A 16,104-nucleotide genomic window follows, 5' to 3' on the forward strand; every position below is an offset into this window, starting at 1 on the left:
CAATTCACATCTACATAACGGGAACAAGAAAAAACACTATTTGGTGCATCATAAGCATCTATTTAGCATCTAAAACATGAACCTCAATTCTAGCATCGCAGACAAAAAACACCGCAGCCGTTCATAAAAATCGAAGATAAAATGCTAAACAAATGCAAATATCTTCTTCTATGTCTTGTGATTTCCACTACTGCATAGTAATTAAGCTAAAATCTATTTCCAACTGGCATATACAGAAAAGAAGACCAGGAAAAAAAAAGCCACGTTTAAATTTTCATTTTCTTACAAATTGATAAATAATTGTGAAAATTGTTATCTCTAACCATCGTGAACCATTTATCACAAGCGTTGGGCAAACAAGAAGATAGCCTTTTAGAGTCCTTAAAATTTAATCTTACGCGAGAGGTTATATTTACTCGTGACCTTGGGGAGATATTGAAAAATTCATTCCTTAAGCAGAACATGTTAACAATTTGAAAAACCTTTTCCATTTTATGGTTTTAAAGAAATTGATTCAAATACAAATCTATTCTGCTTTTTTTTCTGTTAAGCTTTGCTCTATTTTTTTGTTGTTGTTTTTTTTTTAAATAAAGAAAAAATGAGGGAAATATTCCCAGAATATTGAAAAATGTTGTTGTTACTTTTTTGTTCATTCTGTGTCTAGTATAATAAAGTTAAAATTAAATGAAAATACAGACAAACTGTATAAATATAATGCATTTCTATGAAATTAATTTAATTTCGGGGAAAACATAGAAAGCCAGTTGTCTCCGAAATTTCCATTGAATTTTAATTTTTGCATCAGTTTCTTAGAGTGTTTTTATTGAGTATTTTCCCTCCTAATATACTGGGTCTCTATTTATATATTTTCATTTGAATTTGGCAATGCATTTGCAGACTTTATTCCTGGTATATTTTTTAAGGTTAACATTGTGATTAATCATTGAAATGTACAAATGAACTTGGTTATTCAAAGAATTAAGACTTTTGAGTGACTCAGTGACCTAAAAACAAGAATTTCTGACCTTGAATGACCTTTGACCTAGATTGACTGGCACCTTTCTCTTAACAGGCTTAAGCGCATTGAGAGGATATCTCTCCAAAGTCAGAATGTTTACACAATTTGATCACAACTTCTTCACCACCATGACCGTTTGGGTAATGAAATATTTTTCGACAGTTTTAGGTCAACTTTGATATTTCATGAATAATGAGCACATCACAGTTTTTGAAGGACAGGTATATAGTGTTATTAAAGGTATAAAATTACAAATATGCCCAATCTCATTAAGACAAGAGTATGGGCCCATGTTCCGAATTTATTGGAGAAAAACTGTCATACCTGTATACTTGGCCTTTTCCATTTCTTCCCAACCAGAAGTTGACACAGAAACATCTGAAAAAAGAACAAAATCCTTTTAAATTAAAATAATTTGTAAAATACACTTTAACACTCTCTATATAGTTATTATTGTTTAATGTGATATGCAAAAACAGAAATAAAAGACCTCTACAAGATATGTTAACATGAAAGACGAGATAAAAACCAAGATGTGCTAATAAGACTTAGAAGATATGTTCATTATAAAGATACAAGGTTATAATGTTCATTAGAATCAATTTTATGTTCATAAAAACTAAGATATGTTTGTAAGAACCAAGGCGATTTGATTAGAACAAAGACATATTCATCTTAAAACCCTGGAGTTATGGTATACATGTATGTTCATTAAAGCAAAGATATATTCATCTTAAAACCAATTTATGGTCAAGTAAGACCCATGATTATGTTTATTGGTTCAATAGTATGTTCATAAGAACAAAGATATATTTGTAAGACTCAAGGTATGTTCATTAGAATTAAAATATGTTCATAAGAACCAAGATATGTTCCTAAGAACCAAGATGTGTTCACAAGAACCAAGATATGTTCATCAGTACCAAGATATAATGTATGTTCATCTTAAAACCATGATAAGTTCGTAAGATCAATGGTAAGGTAATCAAAATCAAAGATAATGTTCATAAGAACAAAGATATGTTCATAAGAACTAAGGTACATGTACAACTAACAATACAGTGTAGGTATGTATAACAGGTACTAGAAATATGGAACCATATTCATATATTGTAGTTCAAACCCAAAGCAATAAGCTTGGAAACCTGTGGATAACCACTTATCTGGAGTATCTGATCAAAGAGCTGGGGCTCCCAAAAAATTAACTTCTACCTTTAACACTATATATAAATAATAATTATGTTTTTATTAAAACTTTATCTGAAGTACCTTGTAGGAGTACATTTCATTTAATACATGTATGATTTAATTACAATAACTAAGTCTGGTACACATACACAAGACTTATGGGTGAGTACATGTGAATACAATGTAATTATTTGACTCGGGGTGGGGGGATTATCCCGGGGGGGGGGATATAATGATTAAATTACTGATGATACAAGTACATTACATTTTAAATACCCAGACATTATACAGAAGCTTTTTGTAAGAATAGATCACCTTCATAACAGGTGCTTGATTAATTGAGGTCAAAACTTCAATTAAATAATTGTATGTCTGGCAATCATTTAAACAAGCTCCTGGTGAATTAATTAAATGTATTTAAAATGCTCTCACAAACTAGGATAATGGGTACACAAAAATCTATCTGTCTGTCTTGAAATAGACAAACTGTATCTAAAAATCAAAAGAAAATATCACAAGTTGGATTAGTTCTTCCCAAAATATACAAAGTATCAGTGACCCAGATTTTTTTAAAACAAAATTAATTAGCCTTTAATCTTAATACTTGCAACTGCATGGCTCTTTCATGGGGATTTTCTTCCTAAATATTCATTCAATAATTATGATAACTTACTAAACAAATTTACCATCATAAATTTAATTTGAAAATGAACTCTTTCACCCAGTACTGATTAAAAAGCCATAGTCCTAACAAATGACCGTCATGAAATACAAAAAATGTCATTTTATTCAATTTCAATAAGTTTATAAATACATCTTGTTATTTTATTCATTTTTCATAATCCGATGTTTAATCTAAGAGTTAAACCGCAAAAGAAAATCAAACAAAAACCTTAACGGCTGAATTAAAAATATTTCGCAACCACAACGTTTATCATTAACTAAAAATATTACAACAGTTATGAAAGGACCCTAAAATACATGCATTGAAGCCCCTGAGAAAAGATCGCAAGAAAATTCTAGTACACTAAACCCCTTCAACAAAAAAAGCTCTGTATTCGCCAAAAAAACCTGTCCTATTTTTTTTGTAAAACATAATCGGAAAAAGAATGCAATCTTAAACATATAGTCAAGGAGTCTCCCTATATGAATGGGTTTTTGATCGGAGCACTGATAAACATTTTAAAACGAGAATGTAAGAGCCAATGTAATGTCTACCGGGGTTTGGAGACTATAATGGGGTTTAGAGACTATTACGATATTTTTTTTTTCTACCAACGTTTATATTTCACAGGACTCAAAGAAATTATTCTTCGGGCAGCCAACAAAATTGTTTTAATTGGACAAAATTCACAATGATTATTATAGATTATTTGTTTTTTTCTTGACGTTAATTTCAGAAAGAAAAGAACTTTGGGCTAGATTTCTGCCTTTGGATACATTTTTTGTGTGTTTTTCTGATGTTTATTCTTTTACAATTTAACTTAGAAATAACTTGCATAAATTTATGATCGATATATAAAATAGATTGTGTTTAAGTAAAGCAAAATAGATTTTCATCATAAATTATTTTCTCTATCAATTATTCACACAAGCGTATTCATTATTGACTTTCCAACAAATCAAGATCACCTGACAACTGCATGCTTGCTGTCTATACAATATTCTCCACAAGTAACTTTCAACTTCCTCACATACACATAATTTACACTGGAGGTCATTAATGACCTTATAAATCCATAACCTGCCGACTTGCTCCAAAGGGCTTTTTTCCAGCTTCCATTTTTGGAAATAACTTAAACCATTATCAATATAAGTACGTATATTAAAATAAAAGCCTTAAATAAATCAACTGTACTCTACATGTATACTGGTGGCAAAGGCTAAAATTTAATCACTATTTGTTGCAGATACAATAAGTAAAGATATGGATACATTATCTTAAATTCTGCTTAATCATGATGGTACTTAAAACTGTTGACAACTTAACTAAGGTACAGACTATTAGTCATTACATGGCCCTGGCTGCAGGTATTTACATATGAATATATGTATAATTATGATCTGTAACTTGGACAAAGCAGAAACATAACTGAATGTATATAAAATTATTATATGTTTTCACCACAATGTTACTAATTAATTCACATATCAATTAATATTAAAATTAAATTATTTGGTATGTTAAAGGTGAGCAGTTTGTAATTTAAACCACAGTCTGTATTCAAATTAGCAAGGTTAAAGGTGAGCATTTCATTCATTCTTATTCATGAGTCAGTTCACAACAACTTCCTCTCATCACTGTTTGGCAGAGGGGTCAAGGCCGGCAGAGAAAACCATTTTAAGTCAACAAATATTCTCCTATCTTATATAAACAGCATATTTTATGTACCACATTGTCCAGTATTAAAAACTCAATCTTCATGCCAAAGGCTAAATTAAATTACAAGATGCCGACCTCCCTGAATAACATTTTCTGGGTTTGGGGTTTAAACCTCACAAACATAGACAAAATGCCATAATTATGGTGACATTCAAGATGGTGGGATTCAAACCATTGTCAACAGTGAGTGCCAAGTACACTGTCTAGCCACCTTAGCCATTCCTGAGTGGCAAGTACAGCCTGCCACCATGGCCACTCAGTTACCTATACTTAATAAACCAGATCCTATTCTTCAAATGTAGAAGAACATAAAACCCTGCTTAAAGTTTAAAGAGCATTTAATCTATGTTATTTCATAGTACATCTTCATGTAACTTCATCTCTTTGTATGTAATTAATTCTCAAGTCCTTTAAAATAATTATATACACACTTTCTTCCAACGAGCAAAAAAAAAAATCTTAAACATTTTATCTTAAATTATGTTATTTTTTTTGTAGCTTATATACTTTGCATAAAATGGAGAGAGGGGTAAAAAAATCAAAATTTAGTAATTAAGTAGCTAATTAAATCTTCAGTAGGTAAAGTCCTTAAAGGTGTACTCTTCAGTAAACAAAGTCCTAAAAGGTATGTTCGCACAACGATGAGAATTATGTATAAACCAGTCAGCAGACGTCAAATAGACTGGTACACTATACACCACTATTACAGGTAGTATCTCGGACTGGTTATACATCTAGACAAGTATTATGAGAGAGGCGCCATCCAAAGTTTTAAGGTATTTGGGGGATGTAAGTCGGACTAATTATTGTATAGGTCTACAAATTCTTTGTATAACATAACAATTTATCTTGCTTAACTATTTTTTTTTCCTCCCTGTAGAATTCAACATGTAAAATAATTCTCAAGGAATTTTTTCACACTGTGAAACACTTAACGAATCTTTCAGTTCTGTATTTTGCAGAAACCGTACACTAAAAATAAAAGTAGCGAAATATTTACAGAAGAACTACATAACGTACATTCTACAGGCTAATATTTCTACATATCGTAAAAAAAATCTAGAAATGAATGTATAAAGAATTTATACTAGAGCACTTGAAAAACAATAATATTTTATCGATGATATTTCAACGTTAATTAAGTTAACAAGGGAGGAAATTCAGTGCATTTCTTATCCTATCTATGCGAGCTTAATGAATAAATCGAGGAATAACGAGAATAGGGTTTTGATAAAGATTTGTATAAACATAAAACATTTGATCAATTTTACAATATTTCTCGACAGTGCACTGTGTACTGTACCACTAGCAACTATTCTAAATAAGGCTAAAAAAAACTGTTTTTCTTGAAAAATTTTACCCTCTCTGTAAATTTTTTAACTTTATTCTGTATAAACCTTTTACGGTTCTGATCATTTACATGTATGTAAATACATGTCTTTTGGGGGGTTAAAATATCCCTGAATGGGGGTATTTAGAAGCAATAATTGATAAACTTTTACACTTGTCAAATGGCACTAAATTTGTATAACCATTCAATATTATATAGTTTCAAGGGATTTTAATATTACAAATTAATGATTTGATAATGTAACATTATTTAAGTCTGGCCTGAAACGGAATTAATGTTTTCAGAGGGCTGTAGACAACAACAGGCCCGAGTCCATGACTCCATCCCTTACCCTGCCTTGTTTCTTACAAGTAAATTATCCAATATCAACTTTCAGTTACAGCAAGTTAAAGTGGATTGGTTGACATAATGGACATACTTTTCATAAGTATTTCAAATATTAATGAAAACAATCAAAACTTATCTATTAATTTATAGATCAATTCACTTTAACTAGAATAAAAACATATTCTTTACAAATACTTTCTAACCCCTTAAGTTTCGCCATTTGATGAAAACAAAAATTTTTCTTTTTAAATTAAAAACGAATCTTAAGTTTTGCTGCACTCCTCAAAATGCTGTCCCAAAACCCTTAAAAAAAAACATTTCAATGTTGTACCTCAAGTAGTGGTAAGCCATAAATAATGCTATAAGTTACAATTTCAAATATTACAAGCTGAAATATTAAAACTTCATTAATAGAAGTAAGACAAGTGAAGTCCCAATAAATTCACTTGGAGAGATGATAACCGGCAAAATCAGTAATAATTTACCACTGAAATACTGACACATTTATCTGAAACTAGAGCACGATGAAAATTTCTGGTGTGAAAATCAAAGAAAAAACAAACTTTTATTGGATCTGTGTTACTTTCTGTAACTAATGCGTCTGTACAATGTCTGTTGAATTTCATTTTTATGTTAGTTTACCTAGGGCCAAGAGAAAAACATCCAACACGTTCTGCATGTATGAACATTTTTTTATTATTAGTTTAATATGACTTCTTAGACTGTACGAGGGAATAAAATTTGATTAAAGGAAACATACTAATTCCTCAGAACACTGGGGTCCACGAGTCTTAAACTTACCCCTTGGCAGTGCCGGGCCAGCAACTTTCAAGGTACCCCAAGTATGAGTTATATAATACTAATGTATGCTATACACAATATACATAACAGATTGATATTTTGGTATGTTGAAGAACCAAAAACATTGAATTATTTGGAGTGATCAGCAGCTGCCTGGTCACTCTATTATTGACATCAGGGATTTTTTCCAGGATTTTGGGAACACGACCCATACCCATGAAATTGGGAATTTCAGCTGTGTTTTATTAAAAACTAGGAAAAAATGCATTACTGAAATTTTGCAGTGATTAAATGGATGCAAACAATTACTGTCTAGGATGGCATCTTCAAAGCATTGAAGTACTATTACAGTGAAAAAGCCCTTATTTACAAAGATTTTAGAATTTTTATTCAATATTTTTATAACTTAATTTTCAATTGGGAATTTTTTCCTGTGAATTGGGAAAATAATATACTATTTTCAATTGGGAATATGACCCAATAATGGCTAAAAAATAAGCCAAAAAAAATCCCTGGACATGGTCATGATGGTGCCCTTTCGGACCTGCACAGATGAGGCAGATTTTGCCTATGGTACTGAAAATCTGAACCCCAAGGTAGGAATGAATTATTTGTTCAACTTCAAGAGGACAGTCTATGTGTATGGAGTTGCACTGGATGAGGACAGTTGCTGCTGAGTGGGGTTGGGAAAGCAGCAACAGTGAAAGAGATCTTTTTTGGCGTGGCCAAGCACCGAGGGTCGGAACACTCTATTAATAAAGTTGTATGTGTAGAGACTATTAAGAGAAAGATTTATAATCACTGATGTATAATGTCACTTGTAGAATAATTATTTTAATAAATCATTCTTAATGATTCTTAGAATAAATATATGTACCTCTCATTATCTAGATATAATATTAGATCATCGAACCTACAAAGATAGAAAAGAGGCCAAAATACAAAACATGCCTCTCTCTAGTTTGCAATCCATCCCAAAGCAAATTCAATTAGTTCCTAAAATACTGAAAACGGATTTTTTCAGGGCTGTTTTATATTTAGGCAGCTTCCTCCCAAGAAAAAATCATGAAGTTTTGTCTTTAAATTCAATTTACCTAAAGTGTTTCCCTCCCCAGTCCCCACCTTTGCAAAAATGCTGTTTCCCTCCCCCTGCCCCCCTTTGCAAAAATGCTGTGTAACTTTTTACCAAAGGCACTGCATGACCCTATGATATCTATGAAAATTCTTTTTTTAAAAGAATTAGAAAAGAAATGCCAGGTTTAATATTTCATGCACACAGTGTAGTTCATCAAGTGTCTATATTGCAATGTTCAGTCTGCTGCTTTGGAAATAGAGATCATCCACTTGCCTTGTTTTCACTATAGGGATGTTCTTAAAACAAACTTGAATGAAGACACTGTGTCTCTGACCTGATGATAGTGATATACCGTATATTCTCTAATAAACGCGCAAGAGGGCATGCCCGTTTTGTTTGTTGTTTTTTTCAAAAGGGTATTGTTCATTTAATGGAAAGAATATTCATGGATCTTGTGTTATTTTTCACTGCCATGAAACAGCAAGCTGTATTAAAATTTGTTCTATTTTTTATTTTAGTTCTTTTTTCCAGGGCGTCCATTAAGCTTCAAAATTTGGAAGATCTCTGATATTGGAAGTCACATTATATCTATGTAAAGAAGGAAAAGTATTAGATTTTGGAAGTCACAAGCCAAAATGAAGGAGTAAATGACTCCGAAACTTCCACTAGTGGAAGCCCTGTTTTTCTGTGTCAACAATGGGCAAGGGGCATTTATTAAAGAGGATAAGGGGCATTTATTACAGAGGATATGGTAGACTTATAAGGTTGAGGACATCATTGACTGGTTACTTTTAACACCAAAGTTACAATATTTCTTAAAGATGACTCTCTGTCCTGCCAACAATAAAAAAACACAACTGAAATCCTGTTTTAAACAAAGCAATTACAATGCAGGATGTCTGGTGACAGTTCTATGGGAAAGCTTTTAAACCATGACATACACAAAGAAAGACCTTCTTAAAATCTGAAGAAACAATATACATGTAATAATATAAAAAATGCAACAGAACCAAACTTTATCCTATAGTCATATAGTGTAGGCTCAGTGATGGAATATCCTTCAGATCCAATAGAAGCCAGAGAATAATACAATTGAACAGTTGTGTATACAGTATACTCAAGAACAGTAAGAACAAGTGATGGGGATCACATTGATTCCTTGGTGGCTGTCCCAAATAAGGCTTACCACCTAACATCTCATTTTTTATAAATATACAGTGCTAGCATCATGATAGAAGTTACAATTCAATCACTTTTTTATAGATATAACCTTGTAATGGTTTCCTATAAGTGCCAAGCATAAATTTGGCCCAAACATGTAACCTCATCAAAAGTCGAAAAAATATGAGAATCAGTATTACAACAGTTAATGTTTTATTTTTCTCGCAGAGTCGACCATATTAGAGTCGACTCGTAATATACATTACCTGGTTGAAGAAGTAAACTCCAGTGATAGGGGTTACAGCACTCATATGCTGGGCCACCTGCACTCGTGCAGCACGGCAAACGTTTTAATTCCGTAAGACTAGTAACATCTGGCCAACGCCACATTCGGCAACACAGTATAAGAGGTGACAACTCTTTTTTACCTAGGCGAATTTCACACTTAGGTAATAACACACATTCGGTCACTTCTCCGCCTTTAGATTCAACACTTTGCGTTAACGCGTCCAGTTGTTTTTCTTTAAGACGTTTAAGCATTGTGTGTGTGAATGATTTAAGTTCCAATTCCTCGGCACTTTCTTCTTCACCCCTGGTTTCATTGTGTACGCGTAATTTCCAAAGTCGTCTCACGTGTGCTGTTCTTCGCGATCTAAACATACAACATAACATATGAAAGCCCTCTGAACATGCGTATGGTCATCGCTTTAAATCGACAAAAATATATATGCTACAAATTCAATAACAACTTGAACAGCATTTTAAAAAAAGTTTTAAATACTTGAACGATCAAAAATTCATACACACAAATCGAACGTGTATGTTTTTGTTTACGTGCCTTACTACTACTGAAGATACTCTTGTTTATCTTTTAACGCTCACGCTGAATTTCTTATACAGTAATAAACATGCACAAATGTGTAATCCAATATTTTCGTACAATTCTCTTTCAGAAATGAACAAAAATCATGTATTTGACTGTCTCACGTCACGTTTTTATTTGCCCATTCATAAAGGCTCCACTCTGTCTATGCATTGACCTATATAGGTTGTTTCACCTTTCATGTATACCGAGTGTATAGGTATATAATTGTTTTGATCCAATTATTTTCCAATTAGCAATGCACACTCGTTACTAGACGCTTGAATTACGAAAGCGCCGGTTTAAATTATTAATCCAAATGTATTTCTGCCTCCAGATCGACAAATATTAAGAAATTATAGCTTTAAACACTGAAAACTTTTACAATATTCATCTCATCCCAAATTTTTTAGTCACGATATAAAACCTTGTACACTGAAGTTTGGAAGAGGTTACTACCGCTCAGGTGTGACAAGCAAAATCGAGCGTTACAAACAAAGCCACGGATAAACCAATTAACTAAGTTCCTAATTGAAATTTAATCTAAATGGTTTTTCACAGTTTTCGTAACATAGATTTAGCTCAATACCAGCCGATTCGAGGCTTTTTCGCAATTGTCACAAACAGTATTATTTCCGATATTTGAAAGAGGTATAACCATACACCCACCGAAGGAGAAATGGGATGATCTTATCAGGTCGCCACTACTTCATGCTGATTGGTTGATTGCGGTCACATGCGCGGCTAGACATCTTGGCGCGTTGTTGCCTCTATAATATACGTTTTCGACATTCTTTGTGTGTTTCTTTCTCTTTTGAAAATTATTCTTAACACAAACAATAAAACATACTTATTTGAAAGTAATCACGTCATTTTATAACTATTCGATTTGAAAAAGGATAGTTTTAAAGTGCATTCATTTCGACGATACATTAACGCACCTTGATTATTCAAAATTGCTATTACCTTAATTGAAGGTTTTTGTCCCCAGGGCAATTAGTAATGAATTATTAGTGAATATGCGACGCTACATATAACAATTTACTTCAATTATTTGAATATTGTTAAACAGGATACTTTAATAATTAATACAATGGCCAGCCCCGAACTGTCGGCTGCTCAAATAACCGGCGCCTCTGATGAACAATTGAAGTCTGCCAGACTTGGAGAGATTCACATCAAAATGACAAAATTATGCTTAACTGACAGGATCATTTGTATCCCTTCTCTTACGAATGAAGATTAAAAAGTTCAATGTCCTACTATCGCCATGATTCTAATTCGAATTGATTTTTTTATATATTTTTTTCCTCCCTCAAATATGGACGTATTCGATTTAAGAGCGCGTGCGGTGTTGGACCGTGTGGGCGTGTTTGTGTTGCACCGTGAGTCAAGCAAGAATCCTGAATCAAAGACAAAATCAACTTCAAGGAGATTGTCTAGTCGCACCGGAATTAAATCTCAACATTGGAAATAATTAATTTAGGATCTACATGCTATATTGCATACATCACTTTTAACTCTTAACTTACCAAATTTTTCAAAGTGGGCAGGCCACGTATTTTCTTTTGTACTTTTATTGTCAGTCGCCGAAAACAAAACAATAATTATGCCCACTTAATATAGCAATCCCTAGTCAAATAAACTGTAATAAAGTTATGGACAATATTTCGAAAATCGAGGGAAATATTACACGCGTTAATTTAATCTTTCTTAATTCGCTATATAACCGAAAAAGGACACTTCAATTCAAGTGCCAAGAACAATGACTCGTAACACAGTTATAAATGGCGCTGAATTATTTAATTTACGCTACTTTTTATATTGCTATAATATATAATAACACATTTATATTGCAAAAATAACCACAAATAAATTATTTAAAACAAATAGAGGTTTAGCCAATTGTCATATGGTCACAAAACTTGTGTACATTATTTCCCGCTTTTCCCTGAATTGGGAAAAGTGGTTGTTATTGTTGTTGTGAAATTTTATTCTTTTTATTCCACTTCGTAACGCTTACGTTAGAAATTGAACCCAATCACAACTTTTCGACACTTTCTTTTCTCGATCATCGACATATGATGCCTGTGTGAATTTTTCCATGATACTTCCTTCCATTCAACCCTGGCTGATACTTAAATTGTGGTACTTGAATACATATCTATGCTTTCTACCCCTCCTACCCCACCCCACCCCCATCTTTTTAAAGAATGACCAAGGTTCCTTCAATTCCAGATGCAATATAGCCGTCTTGACGAAGAAAATAGACGGAAAGGACCGAAATGTTACGATTGTCACCTTAACTGACTACCGAAATATTGACATATGCAACGAACAAAACATACGTAACGTTACTTACAATGAAAGCATTCATTAAAAAAATGTTGGACTTAAGCTCTGGGTGGACACGAAGTAAAACGGCGACCAAAGGAAAATAAAATGTTTTAACTCATGGTGCATGCTGTAAAAGTAACAAGAATTTGCTAAACAAGATACCTGGCTAGACAAACTAGATGTCAATCTCTTCTCCGACCATGATTTTTTTTTATATTAAATGAGAAGGTTTTAAACAAAATTAAAGTACATTTTTCCTAGGGCGGACAAGTTAATACGTCTGTTGAATAGACAATAGTATGAAAATAATTCAATTCTGGAGTTTTTATTCAAGCGATGGCATTGTCTTGTGGCTGTTTATTCCAAATTCATAAGTCCATAACTCGGCGTCAATGATATATTCCTTTATTTCATTACTCTATAAAAACTAATTTGTCTGTCTTTTTAAATGTCAAGGGAAGTAACTGCCTTCACATTTTTTGTATTTGACGCGCGTTAGACACGTATATACATACGTTTGTGCGAGTGTCTGTACGATATATGATAAACATAATTTTTAAAATATAAAAGCTTGCATTTACACTAGGGTCGTACTGATACATTTAAAATGCTTTCTGACCACTTACTAAGGGCAGTAACTCTGCCTTTTTCTTTGATTTTAAGCAAGTAATACGGACGTATCTATGAAATGGACTTCTATAATAGACTAGATATTATGCATTTTACTAGAAGAAGAAGTCACTCACAGCACGATATTTTTCTTTTACTCCACATAGCAGTGACAAGAGAAACTTAAAGGGCCATTATGTCCCAGAAGTGCTCTTATTTCTCAAAAACATTTATTTTTGGGTGTCCAAACAGTCTGCCATTCAGTGATAATTTCTTCAGATGACTGGCATCTAACATACTCTAAAAACATTCTCTAAACGTTATAAAAATCATGTTTGCAATTTTTAATTTATATAAAGCTATACATGTATCTGATTAAAAATAACAAAACGGTAAAATTATGTTCTACTCATATTCTTATGAACGTTTCTTGAAATGTTTGTGAGGTAGAATATCTTTGAAATTGATATACATGAATATTAAACGTAAATGATTCGGAACAAACATTACGCGGCCATTTTAGTAGGTTTGGTGATGGTTTCATGGTAACTGAAACGCTATATCAACAAGGGACATTACTCTGCATGGCTTAAATAATTTGAAACCGAATAGAATTTAGTGCCTATAGATTTACTTCCCCTGATATCATCGCAGTATAAGTTTGATTTTTTACAATGTATACCATGTTTGAATATAATTTTGTATTAGCTGCATTTTCTATAATTCTTTGATGTAAACTTCAATATTTTAATTCTAAAACTCTTACAGGGAATGTCAATGTTGTTATATACTGAAATGTTGTACTGTGTATAACTATGACTGTGTCAAAATTATACGTACCAGGACACACTTTGCGTCCTTGATGCACATGTAAATTAAAAGCTCATAATGACATAGATTTGCCACTGTCCGTCAGTCCCGCTGTACCTTGTCCTGCTGTCAAGCCGTCGACCGGCAAAACAGTGGTGTGTGTGGGCATCCGTGTCTCGTGGACACATTTCCAGTCATTTCTGTGATAATAATATTTTGGCATGGTAAACAGTGAGAGTGGGTGGCTGTATTAAACGAACGATTTCATACGACTATGACAATCCATTTTATTTAGAGAGTTAGGACGAAAAGTGGCCAAGTAAAAAAAAACATTCTGTTCTTAATTTAAGGCTCTGTACCGCTTAAGCCGGACTAGAGTTACGACCATGTCTCCTCATATGACATCATCTCTATTTCTAGTCAAAGGAATCGCCGGACTCAAATACAAGCGCCATATAATTATAAGTAACAAGCTTTCTCCGAAATCAAGATGGAAATAAATATGTGTTTAAACTAAAGTGCGATGAATATGAATAAAGAAGGGCAATTAACCATTGACATGCAGCATTTATGACATCATTTTGTCAAACTTTGAAGTTGGAACAGTCAATTAGAAAATTAAAGGAACTCTATTGAGGTCCAAAAGTCTAAAAACATAAAATTTTACCAGTATAGATCAACTGCAACACATAAGACAGAAACATATACAAAAGATAATCGAGAAACGTACCCGAAAATAAAGTAAAAATCGTGTTTTTGTGCTACTTTTAGCCAGATTTTAGTGAAAAGCGTTGCAACGCTTTTCAGTTTTGAGTCAGATTCATCATTGAAATAATTTATATAGAAAAATGGAGTATGTGAATTATCTGAAATTTTCTACACAAGCTATTGGTCTAGACTTACATCAAATGAAACTTTAGTCTCGAAGAGTACCGTTTAAAAAAAACCGCAGTGGAGTCCCTTTAATGGATTATAATAAATAAAGATACTACTGCATAGATGTACAAGCCGACATGGCTATATACTGATGACAAAGACTAATTAAATCTAGCAGGTTTAGGGTCACAAAAACCAAAATGACCTTTTTTATGCATATATTACTGATAAAAAATAAATGGATACTTTGAAAGGCTAGTTCTTCTATATTTGCTAATAACGATCATTGATTTTAAATGCAATGCATACCTGACCTAACTGAAGTAAGAATCAGTGTCACATACACGTTTTTTGTTTATTTACTGTCGTGAATGGATAAAACTACCTCGGCTAGTAAGTTCTTCTGTGGTATTAAGACGGTGCAGGTCACTTTCGTTGTGACTGGTCATGGAATCCTTTCTACTGTCATTCGCAGTACTGTACCTCTGCTCTGGCATGTACAGAAGCTATCAGTTCCTTGCAAAAGTGAAGGCAACTAGTAATGGTAAACTGCTTGACAGCCTGTCCAGAAACGATGCAGTGACGTTACTGTGCTCTGGTAAATTCAAAGAATTCAAAGTGGATTACGACCGTGATCCGAATGGTAAAGTACAAAAACCAAGAACTGTAATATACTAGTACAATTAGTATTGTTATTGCAGGAGCGTGGGATAGAATCTGCGACAGTCCAGCACGTTATTACTGGACACATTTATTACTAGGTCTGGGCATTGCAACCACAATAAACTCACACAACGGTATAATGAACTATTTACAGACATATTGCAATATATTGCGATATATCGTGAACAATTTAAAATGCTTGTTTATCTTGGGTAAGACCAACAGAACCTTGACGTAACAGTTTATAGTTTAATATTATGTCCCAATGTAACATGAGAGGCTCTTTTATAAAAGATATCCCCCTGTCTTAAAAGTGGCATTGTATGAAAGAGTTTAATCAACCTTATGCAAATGTCATTTAAAGTGGAGCTGTATAAGTTAAATTTTTAGTGTTTTTAGCTTATTAGCTTCAATGTATTACAATATCTGAAAGTATATTGCGATATAATATTACCAGATTGAATATTTTGATATCCAATGCTATATTTTGCACAATATACATATAAGCAAAAAGATGAATAACTGATGTTACACCATTTATAAATCCGAAGAAAGGATTAATTCCCCTGAATGAATTATATTGTATTTCTAGATAACTCGTTTTTGCCATAATATGAAGTTTTTGTTTTCTGGTGACCCCTTT

General features: G+C 32.8%; 1 protein-coding gene across 1 annotated transcript in view; it reads right to left on the reverse strand.

Moving 5' to 3' along the window:
• Window positions 1-10,833, reverse strand: part of LOC132760432 (mothers against decapentaplegic homolog 6-like) — a 37,923-nt gene extending 27,090 nt beyond the window's left edge. Inside the window, exons 1-2 of the mRNA XM_060752412.1 lie at window positions 9,571-10,833; window positions 1,343-1,396 (exon numbers count right to left, since the gene is read on the reverse strand). Coding sequence (XP_060608395.1) covers window positions 1,343-1,396; window positions 9,571-9,976 — 460 coding nt within the window. The 5' untranslated portion in view covers window positions 9,977-10,833. The remainder of the gene's footprint in view (window positions 1-1,342; window positions 1,397-9,570) is intronic.
• Between the last annotated feature and the right edge of the window lie 5,271 nt (window positions 10,834-16,104).

This window comes from Ruditapes philippinarum, unplaced genomic scaffold (assembly GCF_026571515.1).
Source record: "Ruditapes philippinarum isolate M1 unplaced genomic scaffold, ASM2657151v2 ctg797_1_1_1_1, whole genome shotgun sequence".
Lineage (NCBI taxonomy): Eukaryota > Metazoa > Mollusca > Bivalvia > Venerida > Veneridae > Ruditapes > Ruditapes philippinarum.